The sequence below is a fragment of the Eurypyga helias genome, unplaced genomic scaffold, assembly GCF_000690775.1.
Source record: "Eurypyga helias isolate BGI_N326 unplaced genomic scaffold, ASM69077v1 scaffold4730, whole genome shotgun sequence".
NCBI classification, from domain to species: domain Eukaryota; kingdom Metazoa; phylum Chordata; class Aves; order Eurypygiformes; family Eurypygidae; genus Eurypyga; species Eurypyga helias.
Window position 1 is genome coordinate 66,119 of NW_010224911.1, and position 15,301 is coordinate 81,419.

The following is a 15,301-nucleotide window of genomic DNA, read 5'->3' on the forward strand; positions in this document are numbered from 1 at the left end:
AGAATTACAGAGTTAATATGCTGTGCAGATGCATCCACGGAGAGTACAAATACCACTATGCAATGCTTCGTCTTGATCTACGCAGTCAGCCTGCATGCACGATACATGGCATGGTGATTCCTGTAGTCTCTGAACAATAAAAGCTCTAGGAGAGAGGACAATTGCCACACTCCACTGCATTTCTATGCAAAGTATGACCTCTGCCCAGGTCACTTGCATTTGCCACAGGAGGGTAAAGAATGATTTCTGATGAAATGCACAGCACTGCTTTTCCAGGGATTGCCTTCCAAGCAGCAATACTTCTGGCTCTCCCCAGGGCCAACACTTCATGAGACGGGTTCCTGGGAGACTGCTCTTCCTGTTTGCCAGCAGCACCTTTCCACATAAGCATCTTCACCACTTCTGTCTTGCAGCGAGCACAGGAGTGCGATTTTTTCATACAATAATATTTCTGTGAAGTTAGTTTTATGATTTATGTTCTTTTCCTAGTTAGTGTTCATTTGACCTTGTTATCAAATGTGTTCTCCTGCAATCATCTGAAAGGCCTTATTTAAACCAGCATGTTTTCTTGTTTTCCCTTTTACATCACCCTAAGGGGACACATCTGTTGACACAGCTTCTCTAGAGAAGGGATTTCATCTTTTGCTGAAGTTTTGTTCCAGCCAAAGCCGAACTTCCTGCAGGTTGTAGAAGAAGGGGCCTTTGCCTCCCAGGTAGGCAATCTTTTGTCTCTGAACAATGCACACTCGCTCAAATGAAACCCCATAGGCCACGTTGGCATTGTTGTCCATGCAGTCAGCCACCACTTGGCACTGAGGTGGCAAGGAAAAGCGCTCTAGGAGCTGGTGAGCAGCTGCACATCGGTCTTCTTGGTTCCTGTGTTTCTTAACTTCAAATGAAGAGGGAGAGATTCCAGGGGCAGCCCAGCCATCTGACGGGTGAGCCTCATCAATGTAGACCAACAGAAAGTCAGCCACACCAGAGAACTCCTCCACCAGCTTGCTGAAGGCCGACAGCTGGCTTGTGAACGGTGGTCAGGTAGCTGAACCAAAGTTGACCACCAGTGGCCGCTCAGAGTTGGCAAAATCCAGAAGGTGGCATTTGGTTCCACACTTGCCACCGACACTCTTCCAGCTGCTACTGCTGCCATCACTGTCCTTGGCTATGTGGATTACACTGGAGTTTGGGGCTTCTCCTCCCAGTTTGACCTGACAGCAAAACAAATTAAAACATAGCAAGTTAGTGTGACTTGCTTGTCTAGTACCCTTACAACTACCCTCTTCAAATAAACCATCACTTGTTCAAAGAGTACACCTAACTACCTTCATGGACACTAGCATAGGGATACAGCAAATCATCAAAAGCAGCAGCTTCAAAAAGTTCATCTAGTCCATCTCTGCTCACTATGCTGGGAAATAGGCATTCCTTACCGGTCTACTACTTCATTATTATTAGAAAATTTTCTCTGAGATCTGTCCTGTCCAGCATACACATAGTCCTGCCCACTCTTATGTATTTGCAGATTCTTATTTGCTTTCAGATTACCTCCAATGTCTTCTAACTTTGTGAGCCAAATTTTCTAGACATTATTTTTTTTTGATTGCCATCCTCTGAGTTCTCTCTACTTGATTCACTTCTTCCTTGAAGAGCAGTATTCGAAACTTCAAAAGTGTTTTTACTAATTCTCAGAATAATCAGACAATTACTTCATGTATCTCACAGGATACACCTGTTCATACATTCTAGATGTTAGCTTTTCACAAAACATCATGACTGTTTTGGAAACTACAGTAGTGACTTGACCAGGGGTTAGCTAGTGAAAAGTTATAATGTCCAGGTCCCTTTTTCTACCTTTCTAGTTGCTCCCCATCACGGATTTGGGTATTTAATCAGTCCAGCCTGAATTTGTTGTTTTGCACTTGGCCCCATTGAACTGCATCCTATATTACAAGCCATTATTCCAATTCTCCAGAATCATTCTGCATTTTGTTCCTGATCCTCATAACACATTCAGTAACTCTCAATTTTGAGAGGTTTGCAGATTTTATACGTGTATATTCTCTTCCATCCTCCAGTCCAAGCATGACAATAGTAAGTACCAAACACAAAAGATCTCTGCAGATGCCCACTAAATATAACATTTTGTTTTGACAGTGGACCCTCCAAGATTGCATTCTCCAAAGGGTTTTCTATCCACTTTGCAGTAATTTCCTCAGTGTCTGAGTGACACATTTCCTTCTACTGCAGTTTTTCTCTAGAATGTGTATGGGGAAAAAGCAGCAGAAAAAGTGGAAAGTTTTTATGATGGTTGAAGTTGGATAAGCGAAATCATAATGTTCTCAAGTCTAGCCCCAGATCTAACTCAGACCCAACAGACAATTGTGGAAAAGTAATTTTGCCTGACTGTTTCTATTTCCCTGACTAAAGGAAAACAAACAAACAAAACACCCCAAACACAAACAAACAAAAAAAAACCAAACAAACAAACACCAACGCCCCACAACCAGAACATACAGGAAAAAAGACAGCATATATGCATCCTATGCATCTCACAGAAGTGACTGGAGAATAAGGTGGAGCCTGCAGAGGGCTCCAAGATCCATAGCTGATAACTGCTATAGAATCACAAGATATTATTATGTAAGATAATTAGTTTTTAATGAGCTCTGCCACAGCAATCCCTATGTATCTGCCTTTAACATCAAGCTCTAGTACAACAATGCAATTATCCTTTTGTATTTCCCTGACTATGTCTCTCTGTCTTCTCTCTGTAAGTTTGAAGGAAACGTACAAGGCCAAATTCTGGTCTTTCATATTTTATTTATTTATTTATGAAGCTACATTCCAATTGAAGACAATAGAAGCTAACGCTGAATGAGAACTGTGTAAAAATTGATTAAATAACTGATTTTTGGTGCATCTCTACTCTACATTACATTATAGGATACCCTGAGGAATCAGATACAGTAAGAAGCTGAGTTAACAGCTGAATACTTAACTGATGTGATTGCTGCTGCACACAGATCCAAAGGCAAGCATATTGTAGATACTGGATCTTCCATTCTCCCTGAGAAACCTGACTACCTTGAACAAATCTACAGTTATTCATGGCTTGGCATTATTTCATCAGAATGGCAATAGAAGCAAGAGTCTAACCAAACCAAAGTTTGTAAGACACTGCCCTTAAAGCTGCCAGACTTCACAGCTACATGAGAAGGTCTCACAGCATGTTGGCACACAATATAAGCATCATTTCGACTATTTTCTGTGGGGCAAACTGAAACACAGCTGTGCCACTATTCACTTGGAGATCAAGGCAAGGAAGAAAGCCACAGACCCACAAATCTCTCCATGCCAAGCAAGTGGTGATCACACCACTGGGAGGAGGGGATGTGCAGTTGCAGCTGCACCACAGGTAAGGGAAGCAAGTCATGCCCCAGGAAAGCACAGCCCCTTGTGCCCCGCTCCCCATAAACCCTCATCTGCAGCATTGCTGTCTGCTAGAGCCCTGGAAAGGGTTTTGAAAAAGCCTTGTGCTTGTTTGCCTTTGAAAGCAAGTGAAGTTTGAAATAGCTGAGTTTAGGACCTCCTGTGTGAGTGGGCTGTCCGTTGAACTCAAGGAAGCAAAAGAGCTGTATCCCAGTGTTTGAGAAGGAGCTATCTGGAGAGAGACAGGCTCAAACTCAGGCTGTAGCATTAAGCATCTTGCAGCATTTAAGAACTACTGCTACAATCCATCTACACCCTAACAGATAGTGGATACTCTTCTGTGCAGCTATTCAACATCTCATTTCTCTCTGCCACTCTGCAGTAAAATAGGCAAAGCAGGAGTGAGTAAGGTGAAGGGTCAGACTGGAGCAAAAAAATACACAGGTCAAGATAATTTGGTGACCATGTAATGATCCTGAGGGCTGTATTCAATCCATAAACCAGCTAGACAACTCAGCATTTTGTGATAAGTTGGCAACTACCAAAAAGGGGCACATTTCAAGAAACACAACATCAGCACAAACACTAGATTCGGCTTCACCTAGAAAGCTTAACTGATCTTACACTACCAAGCAAATGCTTTTTCAGAGCTAGCTTGCCCAAAATGTGCCTTTTGGGCAAAGTCTGACATGTAAGTATCTGTGCTGCACCCACTCCCTGGATGAATAATGGACCTCAGTACTTAGGAGTGTGCGCTCTTCCAGTCAAAGAAAAGAAGTAATAACCTAATACTAATAATCGTAATAACATAATAAGAAGAAGCAACACACTTCAAATTTCTGATATTTGTTGGCACTCTTCACAGGAGATGAAAAAAAAGGTAAAAGGATAGGTGCAACTGAAACTCATCAATGAACAGAGCTGCTCAGGAGACAAGAAATACCTGAGCAACTGTTTCCCCTCACTTTTCTAATTTTATTATTATGACTGAAAATACTCTAGCTAACACTCTTGAACTGGGAAACCACAGACTGCTTCTTGATCATATTTAAGCAGAAAGAGAGGCTACATGATGTAAGCTACTCATTACTAACTCTTCACTCAGGTCTACCAAATGCTTCTTTTCCTAGGTGAGTTTGCAAACCCTGGAAGAACAGAATGACAACACAACTCCCATTGAACACCAGAATGAGAGCGCCCTTCAGATACTATTTAGCATTGATACCAAGAGTGGCAACATATTTCTCTCTTCTCCAACAATCCAAGTTTGCATTGTCTCTCATACTCCTTATTGAGCAAAAAATAAATGGATTTGGGAAATGAAGTACAAATATGTCTTATGTCACCTTATAGTAGTTTGTGAGGTTTTTTTTATTTCCCACAGCCATGAAGTAAGCCTCGTGGCCGCAGGTTACCTATCATTTTAATTTTTGTTTCTAGGAGTGCTTCTGTTGGGTTTTTTTCCCCTTAATGAGACATCCTTGCCAAGCAGGCATTCACGAGGCATTTTCTGCTCTTGTAGAGGAGTAATTAGGTCGGTGCCTTGTTCCATGCCAGTATCAGGCACTCCAAAAAGCAGCCCTGCCCAGTCGTTAATGCTTAAACATAAGCAGCGGCATCTCCACTAATTGGTCTTGATGAAGCGCTGACGTTCCCAAAGGGACTCTTTATTTCACCAGTCTCGGGAACCGATTGACACAGGATGACAATATCATCCTTGCTGATCATCTGCATTGTAGGCCTTGGCTGTCTTCTTTGTTGTTATTTATTGAAAGAAAAAAATAGCTCTTGGAAAAGAAAATCAATGCAATGAGAAAACAAACAAAAAACCCCACGTATTCAGCCAAACCGCTTTTGAAATCTTACACAAAGGCAGGCAAAATACAAATTCTGAGAAACAAACTAGCAGAATTCCCCTCACACGCAATCCAGCATTTCTATAATCACGTACTTATGTGCATGAATATTCGGGCATTGGGCGCCAGCCTGCTGGATAAGGTGGAAACCAGGCAGCGTTCAGGCACACCCTCCCACACAGCCTGCACGGGACATGCAAGGTAGGCCAACCAACCCTGAAAGCCAGCTCAGCCATTAGCTAGAGCAAGCGCCAGCTCGACACCAAAGCAGTGACTTGCATCATTTGTGCAAATTTTGTGTTTGCTTGACAAACTCGGTCCTGCATCTCCTTCTCCCAGTCTGCATAGAGAGTGAACAGGGAAAGAAGTTGCTCATGCTTTAGCACGCAGACTGCAAAATAAGGCAGACTTTGGGAGTGGGAAAGAAAGCCCTATTCATAAACTACAGACTAGAAATACACATGCCTGCTAACTTCGTTGTACATTCTCCATGAGGACTTGGAAACGCCCCACAGACAAAACATCACGTCCTCATTTACCTTTTTTCTCCTTTTGATTTTATCAGCTTTAGCACAACCTTCCTGGGATCCCGTGCACCGGAATATGGCTTTCATTGCCTGCATGAGGGATTTTCAAATAATTTGGCAGACTCATCAGGCTGTGTCAACCCCCTAAAGAAAATAGGTGTTGCCAGACAATTAGCAGTCTGTGATATTAGCCATTTCAATATGGACATGCTGTGATCGGGACTGGAGACCAGCGACTGGTAATGAACTGAATCCCTGGAGCTTTTTGCTCCTTTTCAAATTCTCTGCTTTGCTTCAATACCATTCAGCTAAATATAACCTCTGAATAGCCCAATATTTCTCAATGCCTCATCTCAATCATAATCAGACTCTGGCTGAAGAATTACACAAATCATTATTTTTGTTTTCTTTATTTACTTGACACAGAGTTGTGCAGTGGATAAAAATTACAGGAGGTCCTTGTCTGGAGCAGCATATGGAGTGGGAGCTCTTCGTTTGTCACGGGGAGGTGGCAGCTTGCTTTAAGAGACTCAATTACCCAAACTGGAGAGGAAAGACTGGAATTGACTCTCGTTCTCCCAGAGTCCAGAGTCTTTATTTAGGATCAGGTGTGTGAAGCTGAGGGAGGGAAGTGGGAGACAAATTTAAAAGGGCACAGTCCAGATAAAAATAACTAGTCAAATGCTGCTCTCTCTATTTAAAAACTGCCAGTCCCACAAATGAGCATGCATGGCAGAGGGAAAGCATAAAGGGGCCTTTTGCCTTGCACTCTTATAAAAGAAAATGGATAATTTTAGTTCCTCTGATCAGGGAGCCTACAGTAAGCTTCTTAAGGGCTTAAGTTTCCTTCAAGATGGGAGCACGGCCTACAACATCATGGCCTCTGGGCCACTGGCTGCGCCCTTGTGGACTTTACCTGCAGGTGACAGATGCCTTCACCAGCCTTTGTTAGTTAGCACCTAGGGGACATCTGAAGTTCATTTGGATGATTTTTTTTTTTTTTTTTAAACTCAGCTTTAGCACTGTATGTATACACAGTGATGGTTTTGTTGGGAAGGCAGAGCTGGAGCACAAGGACAAGGTACAAGCCTTTCCCTGGGTGGTGCTCATTAGCTTATTTTCTGTATCTACCACAGCCAAAGGGGTTTTCACAGGGTTTGACAAAAAGAAAAGTAGTCCTTTCAGTCTTTTTTTTGCACATAAGGGTGAAAATGGAAGACTGCAAAGAGGTGGTGTGAAGAAGTGAAGCTAGATCCACAAAACGAAAAGGATAGGATGAGACCCCATGTGGGATAGGAATTGTCATATTCCTTTTCCTACCCTTTGACTCCCTTGAGGGTTTGAACTGTACGTTCCGTGAGACGAGCTGTCTGCTCTTCTTGTTTAGGATACTGCTTAGTACAATGTGTCCCTGGTCTAGGTTGGTCCTCAGACACTACTATACAAAACATGATTATACATTAATAGTAATGACAATGTTTTAATAATAATGACAATGACAATCCCAAATCCTGTTGAATTTATGTTCCAAACACTGCAGGAAAGGTTTTAATTGTGGTTTTCTTTTTCTCACATCTTTCTAGACTGTTTTCATTTGAAAATGTCAATGAAAACAATTCTTCTAAAGCTGAACTTTGTAAAACCAATAAAATATTTTTAATACCACATGTCTAGTTCTAAATGCTGAAACTATACAACATGCTGTCTTTCACAAATTCCCTTTATCACTGTCAAATGCAGCAAGAGACACTTCCTTACCTTGTCAGACAAAATAAATACAAATAATAAGTATAGGGGTTATGTCTTTGCTCCAAACCTTAAAAGATCTCCCAAAAAAGCATAGAGTTACTGGACAGCCAAACAGCAGGTAAAGTGTCATACTGTTGTATCACTTGCACATACAGCTTTATGATAAATCTGTGCAGCATGCACTTAACATGACAGTTTTTGGGCTGTCCTGCTTTGCATACTGATATTTTTTAGGAATGAATGATGAACCTATCAGACAGGCAGGAGTAGCCAAAGGCAATTTTAATTCTGCCTCCCTGAAATCTCAGGAAAATCCCACTGGGTGTTTACTGAACCAGTCTACTTGCTGTTATATCCAGAGCTGGGCCTATGCTGTGGGGGTTGGTATCCTGTGCCAGCTGTTCCCTCTGTGCTCGATCTGTCATGCCAGAACTTGCTGCTGGCCTGTTCTAAAGACAGTAAAAAGCTGTACAAGTACATACACACACCCATCACCATCCACCACTTCAGATACCGGCATCCTCCTGAGGGCTGTAACGTACTGTTACACACGTGTGCGTATATGCACACATGCATGCTACCTCCACGGGCGTACCACGGCGTTACTAAGCATTTTGGCTACTCCAGCAAGATGCCATTAAGGTCTTCCCCCTAACTGCCTGCACTGAGGTGGAGAGGAGGGAGGATTTCCTCTAGGATAATCTCACAGCTCTGTGCTGAAGATCAGGAATGGTAGCTCTGCACTGCTGAAACCCAAAGCTCGTATCTGGCACTGGAAAGTCTCCCAGCACGGGGCCTCACCACAGGACACTGCTAATGGGTGAAAACTTTTTTGTACCCATTTTAAAAACGTTTTAACATAACAATCTATCACCTTTGGAATCTTAGAAAGTAGATTCATCCCACTACTATATAAAGCATGCAACTTAGTTGGTAAATAAAGCTTTTAAAAGTGAATACAATGATTTTTTTTTTCAAAACTTTTCTTTTTCTTTGGATTTCTGTAAGTTACATGATACATTCAGTATACATGCTGTGGGCTAAATCAAATGCCTCACTGGCTTTTGTACAGATGGCCCATATAGATCATCCAGAAGGCATACTAACACTCTCCCAAAAATCTTTTTTTCTCTTACCGGTAGGTGTGGCTGCATTCACAGCCACATCTGTATGCATGTATGTATACAGATACATATGTATGCATCTATAAATCTGTACTGATTCCTGAAAGAGCAGATTATGTATGCCTATGTGTGAGTATTTTTGCATTTATACACACACACGTATATGTATGTACATATATAGACAGATACACACATGTATATATATCTGCATACATATAAACACAGATTAAAGTGTAAATACCTACACACACACAACATACATACATTATTTGCTCTTCAGGATTCAATCCACTCATTTCTGTAGATAAACAGAGCACAATAGTAAATTAGAAGAATAACATTTAAATAAAACAGTTGCACTCTTTCAATTATATAAATTTAATGCCACTTGAGTCCTAGCTCTATTCATCTCTGTTATGACAATTAATCTGGTCCTGAAGACTCCCTTGTTGTAATGTAAGACACTCTTGCCTCTCAGAAAAGAATAGGAGGAGGATGTTCTATAAATCACAAAGCTGGTGCAGTGTAGACAATATCAACAGGTAGTGTGACTGATACTGAACTCAGCTAAGGAAGTAAAAAGAAATATATTAATCATTGATAACATTTACATAAGAAAATCAGAAAAACAAAAGATCAATCATTTTGATTCAAGTGGGACTGTAAAATGTGGAGAAAAAAGTCATATAGAATGTTTCAATAAAAAAGAATACAAAATATACTCTACATAGAATACAACTCTGCATTGCTTCCCCACTGAGGATGTTAAAATCTTTGAATATTGCTAGGTAATTTTGCCTATGAAATAATTGCCCTAACCAAATAGTCATGTGCAATGATAGTTAATAACAACAAAAAGCAGAACCAAAGCAAACTGAAATTTAGTTAGATATTCAAAAGTTTTTCTGGATGGGAAAATGCATCAGAATAACTCTTTTCAAATATACTGTACTTTAATTACTCCAAGACCATCTCTTGTACCCAATAGTCTTGAAGAAAAATCACTTAATTCTGGGATAGTCTGTGTTCTTTCAAGGCAGAGCTCCTTTTTTATAATAAATTTACTTTAATCCATATTCTATTATCCACCCAGAGTTTTTCTGGAATGACTTCCAGTAAATTTTTCTGTGAACAGAAATTTTATATCAAGTACTTCTGTGAAAAATTTTATGAAATGTACTCAGGAAGAGTTCTGTGTATGTGACATAAAACATAGTAAAACCAAGCACAGTTACTGCTTTAATCCAGTCTTCTGCTAACTGGCAGCCTAGCTTTGGTTTATCCTAGACATCTGCAATTCTAGCTGAAAAATGGCGATTATCTCATAAATACTCCTCCATGGCATGAGCTTAAGCACCTGCTTAAGTACTTTAATACCTGGCTTCAGCTAGCAAATTGGAGCAATAAGCAATCACAGTTATGATATCTACTGCATTTTGCCATGCTGTTTAGTACCCTAATTCCATTGTATTTCCTCCCCTCACTTTTTGGCTAAGATTAAGATATCACAACTGGGCAGTTCTATTCAGGACTTAGAAAAAAGGTATTTTAAGAAAAAATATTATTTGTGGAACATTCATTAATGTATTTATCTATTTCTCATGCTCTCTAAACAGCCCAAAAAGCAGCATTTCTTTTTTTTTTTTCAACTCTATCAGTACAGCTTCCCAGCTGACACTTTTTTCTTGCTCTTCCTTACAGAAGCAGCAGAATATTCTGTCCTCTATTGTGGACATGATGACTCCTCTTATTATTGTGCCTCGGTTTATTGTGTTCCCTCTATAGTTTGATTTCTATACTTATCTACCTTTCTGTGACAGTCAAGGGTTACCAATAAGCTTCTGTCCTTATCGACCATAATTTTATTAAGGAAAACAGAGTCTTCCCATGAACTGTTGGTCAATTAGTTTTGTCTTAAGGATAGGTGGCATGAATGAATTTTTCCTCTTTTTTGGAAAAAGGTGATAGAATTTGGTTATGTTTATATGCATTTTTCTGCTGAGTTCATTGAGGCCAAGAATTCATTCTAGGGACCTTTAAGCCTGATTGGCCTGACAACCTAGACTATTTAATAGTGATAAGGGAGAGACTTTAATTACCAAAGTTCAAGGTATGGCTTTCATTGCCAACACCAAAAATAGCACAAAGTCATCCTCCCCATAGCTTCTATGGTTGACCTCAACAGTATTGAGGGAAAGGCAAAGTATGACTGTGTGAAGTACAGAAAGACAAGACATCTTTATTTTAAATAATTTTATGTTATTTAAGCAAAATGAGATTGAAAATGTCTCATGGATACAAGGTTCATTACAGCTCCACACCTTCTCCAGACCCTGAGCCGTATGCAGGTTGTGGATGTGGGAATTGGGAACTTGGCTGTTTCTGAGCCATGCTACCAACTTCCACTGGAGCCTTGACCACGTCATGTCCTGCCTTGCCTTGTCTGTAAAATGGGAACAATTGTGTTCATCAGCCCATTTAATAAGGCCACTGTAAAATTTACTTTGTCTGTGAAAAGACTAAAAACAGAAACTAGAAGGGCTAGGAGAATAGTGAGCTTCATTCAGCATTATTTTATCTGGGTAGCCAGCTGGCTGATTCCTATGGTGGCAGTAAGAGGTTGACCTATTTGGCAAAAGCTAATGTTATTTATATTTGTCTTACACTGAAAATTAATGTCCCCGTGGCTTGGGTTTCAGGCTAAGCAGCTTGTATTCTGTATCACAAAGCCAGCAAACACCACCACCACCTCTATGCATCTCTAGGCAAGAGCAAATACAAAAGCCATTGTGGGGGAGCAAATGGGGACTAGGAGGAAGGTGATACAAAAAGAAATATTTTGGAATATACAGAGCTATCGTTTGGATAGGACCCCTATGACCTCATGACACCACATGGAGTATGTTAAATTAGATGGTCTAAATAAGACAACACATCAACAGACTAAGTACTGTTTTGGAAGCCACAGAGCTCTGAATCCAGCTCTTCTACTTACTAACTGGGTGGCCTGTGCAAGAAATTTCATCTTTTTGGGTCTACCTTTTCAATCTATAAAAGGGAACTATAACTACCTTATGAGACCTGAGTAGTACCACTGGGTAAAGTTTGTACAAAAAAAGGAAAGAAAAAAAGTACGTTACATAACTGCTATTGGCTTTATTAACTTAAATCACCAGACAGCTATCCCTCAGCTAGTCAAGTTCATTTTTAATCTCTGACATGTCCCTCTGTCACTGCTTTCATGAAGAAAGAAGTCTCATAGATTCACTCTGTGCCCAGTTTTACTACGACCTGGATGCTTCCTACAATATAAAAATTAACATATGAGTAATAGAAAATGCCAGTATAATGACAAAGGTTCATTTCTATCGTTTATTCTAATTAAAATAATTCTACCTATGTTGCATAGATGACATCTATCTATGTATATCTGGATGTGAAGATGCAGTCTTTGTATAATCTCTGAGGATCTCACAGGGCAAACAATTAAACAACATCTGTGACAACATCTAGAGCATTTTACAATTTTCCTGACTACAAAGATCTTGGAATACTTTATAAACGTGAAGATGATTATTCATACTGATGGGGAAACTGAGGCACGGCTAAACTAAGTGACATGGCTATGGCTGCTCAGAGCGTTAGTGGCAGAGCAGAGAGAAAGCAGGTCGTGAAATCTCGGGAACCCTTAGCCCCGACTCAAAAGCACTGCTCCTTCCAGCTACACCTCTCCCCTCAAACTTCACATCAAATCGGAGCCAGCCTGCGCCGCACAGAGCCGTTCCCTTCCCTTCTCGGCTGACAACAGGGATGCTCAGCCCAGCTGACCCACCCCAACCTGCCAGTCCCATCCCCGTGTACCCACCTGCTTGTAGGCGTCCAGGAGGAAGCTGTTCCAGACGCAGCGCAGCCCCTCCGAGGTCAGCATCCTCCGCCACTCGCCGCGCCCGGACTTGGACCGGCTCAGGAACAGCACCATGTGCTTCAGGAGGATCACAGAGTCATACAGCGCAAGGAAGAGGCAATTGGAGAAAAAGACCGGCAAGATCTGAAGCGTGATCAGCAAATCCACACTTAGCAGACCCATCTTCCTGGCTGCTTCTCTTCAGCCGGATGCCTTCAGCTGCCTTTTTTGCCCTGTACCCTCATTTAACAAAGTAGAGTAAAAAGCATTTCAAAAGCCTCGTTACCCCTCTCTCAGCCGCTCTCTTCAAAATGAGCAGAGATAGTTAATTACGAGCAGGCTGGTTAAAACCATAACTGCATGACACTCATTCAACACGGAGCTGCTTATTTTTCAGAAAGTAAGATGTTAACAGAAATTCTTCGCTTAACCGGGAGACCTGATTTTGTTGAAGAGAGAGGCAGCTGTGTTTCCAGTTCCCTGCAGTCACAAAATTTAAGCTGAGACTGTTAATTGTTAACTTTCCTGCACTATCCCATTGTTTCTCAGCTGTTTAAGCACTGAACAGACCTCTCGTTCCTGTGTCAGTGAAGCTAGCTACCAGGTGCAACAATACTTTTTTTAAAAAAGGTTTATGTACATAAACTTTCTGTTCCTTCCTCCCTCCCTCGCTCTCTCCCCCCCCTCCCCCCCACCCGCCTCTCTATTCCTGCCTTCCTCCTCTCGCCCTCTCTCTTGCTATCTGCCTATGGTGCAAAGTGCTTTCCCCTCTGGAGTCCTAGCTTGCTTCCCTGAAGCCTTTTATACATTCCCTAGCTAATTGCTGCAATAGAGAAATGAAACCCTAATCTTAGTAAAGATCTTGACGTCAATGTAAAAGAGGGCTTTACTTTGGCCAGGACTGCAGTGAATAGAAAAATGAAATTCTCAAAACTTTTTTTTTTTTTTTTTTTTTTAAGGGGGGGGGAAGAGAAAAAAAAAAGAGACAGACAGCAAGGGTGGAACTTTGCTGCTTTGCTTTGAAAGGGAAAAAGAAAAAAAAACCAATATGCTTCTGACTGCTCTTATGAAATACTTTCAAATTTTGGAAAAAGCATTTTCATATGACATGGACACAACAACGCAAGCTGCATCTGTTGATTCCCCCCCACCCCCCACCCCCCCCATAGCTGGGCTTTTTTCCCCTTGCCCTTTTGTCTTTTCCAGGAAGGTATGCAAGTTGATGCATCCCAAGAAAGAGCATATTTCTGTACATTTTCCTCCCAACTCCATGAAGTACAAAATTATATAGCGTTTAAATATCTTTTGTTGTCTTCTTGGTATTTAAGGAAACATAAGTAAACACCCAGTACTGGCTTCATCTACTGATGTGTAAGAAAAGAAGATAAGAAAGGGAAAAAAAAAGGTTTTTTTAAGTTTTTGAGGTTTTTAAGCTAAACCTCCCTGCTTAAAAATAACATGCCACAGCCTTAAATGCTGGTAATCAATTGAGCTTCAATGACTTTAATTTTCCCCTATGATAATTATTTACATCCACTAGCCTAATAAGAATAGCTAACTTCTGGTTAAATCTTATTTTTAAAAAAAAAAAACAGAAAGAAAGAACTTTCCTCTGGCAGAGCGATGTGTGCTTTAAGAACCACAAGCATCCCCTGCAGCCCTATGCTGAAGGTTTGCTTTGTTCATTTCTACTTCTCTTTGTTTCACTTTTTTAGTCAAATATTTAGTCCTCTTTCCACATGATTTTTTTTTTTTGGGGGTTCAGTAGACATGTTTTGTTTGGTGGTTGGTTTTGGTTGTTTTGGGTTGTTTTTTTTTTTTAGCATGGTTCCAACTTCCTTAGGTAAATATTTCATGTGTTTCATGTTGCATCCATAATTTTGCTTTTGAGTGGATGTCTTCCCTATGTGCTTATGTAAGCTCTCCTCACCAGATACATTTCATTCCCAGAGATGCCAGCATATCTAACCTCTGTCAACCCACATCCTTGATGAGTAGTATGAGCTTCCTTCATTAATATATCATTGTCTTCATCAGTCATCACCACCCTTCCAATGCTAGGAACAGCAGAAGGTAAACATCATCAATCTTCCTGTTCTGGGGTCGTCCATTTTCAGATATTGTAATATCACTTGAGCTGTCGTCATACTAGGATGCATACTTCTAGAAAGGCCATCCTATGTCTTGTCTTGGGCTCACCAAAGAAAAGCTTGTTTAGGTAGCATAATATTAGGCATTTACGAAAGATATCACCCAGACAGGATATCTTCCAGCAAATGTTTACCCAAAGAAATAACTTTAAAAGGTTACACACATTAAACCAGTGACCTCCTGCGTTACTAGCATAAACAAAACAAAGGGAACCAAGTTTGTTTTTCAAACTGAAAGAATTTTTAAGTCAAAATGCTGGTGATGACAGTGTTCTGTTGCCATAGAAAGGATTGTAACCTCACAGATCTGGCTTTATTACTAAAGCTTGCAAAAACACGTTATAAGCAGGCATTTATATATCCCCACACATGGATGAGTCAGTGTGCTCATGTCATGTGAGCACAACACAGGAACCAGGGTCCCCCAAGCTGCTAAACTAGCTTACTGTCTGACCTCAGGCAAGCATATGTAATCACTTGATTACAAGCATTCTTAAGCCTAGATTACTCTTCTGTAGATCCACCACTAAAACATACATGATTCTCTCTGGGAAGGTCCCCT

The 15,301-nt window shown here is 40.7% G+C and overlaps 1 protein-coding gene across 1 annotated transcript; it reads right to left on the reverse strand.

The window, feature by feature from the left end:
- Positions 1–590: 590 nt before the first annotated feature.
- Positions 591–12,772, reverse strand: DIO2 (deiodinase, iodothyronine, type II). Its single transcript, XM_010147115.1, is given in 2 exon segments — positions 591–1,208; positions 12,551–12,772. Coding segments are annotated over 2 exon segments (840 nt in total).
- Positions 12,773–15,301: the final 2,529 nt, after the last annotated feature.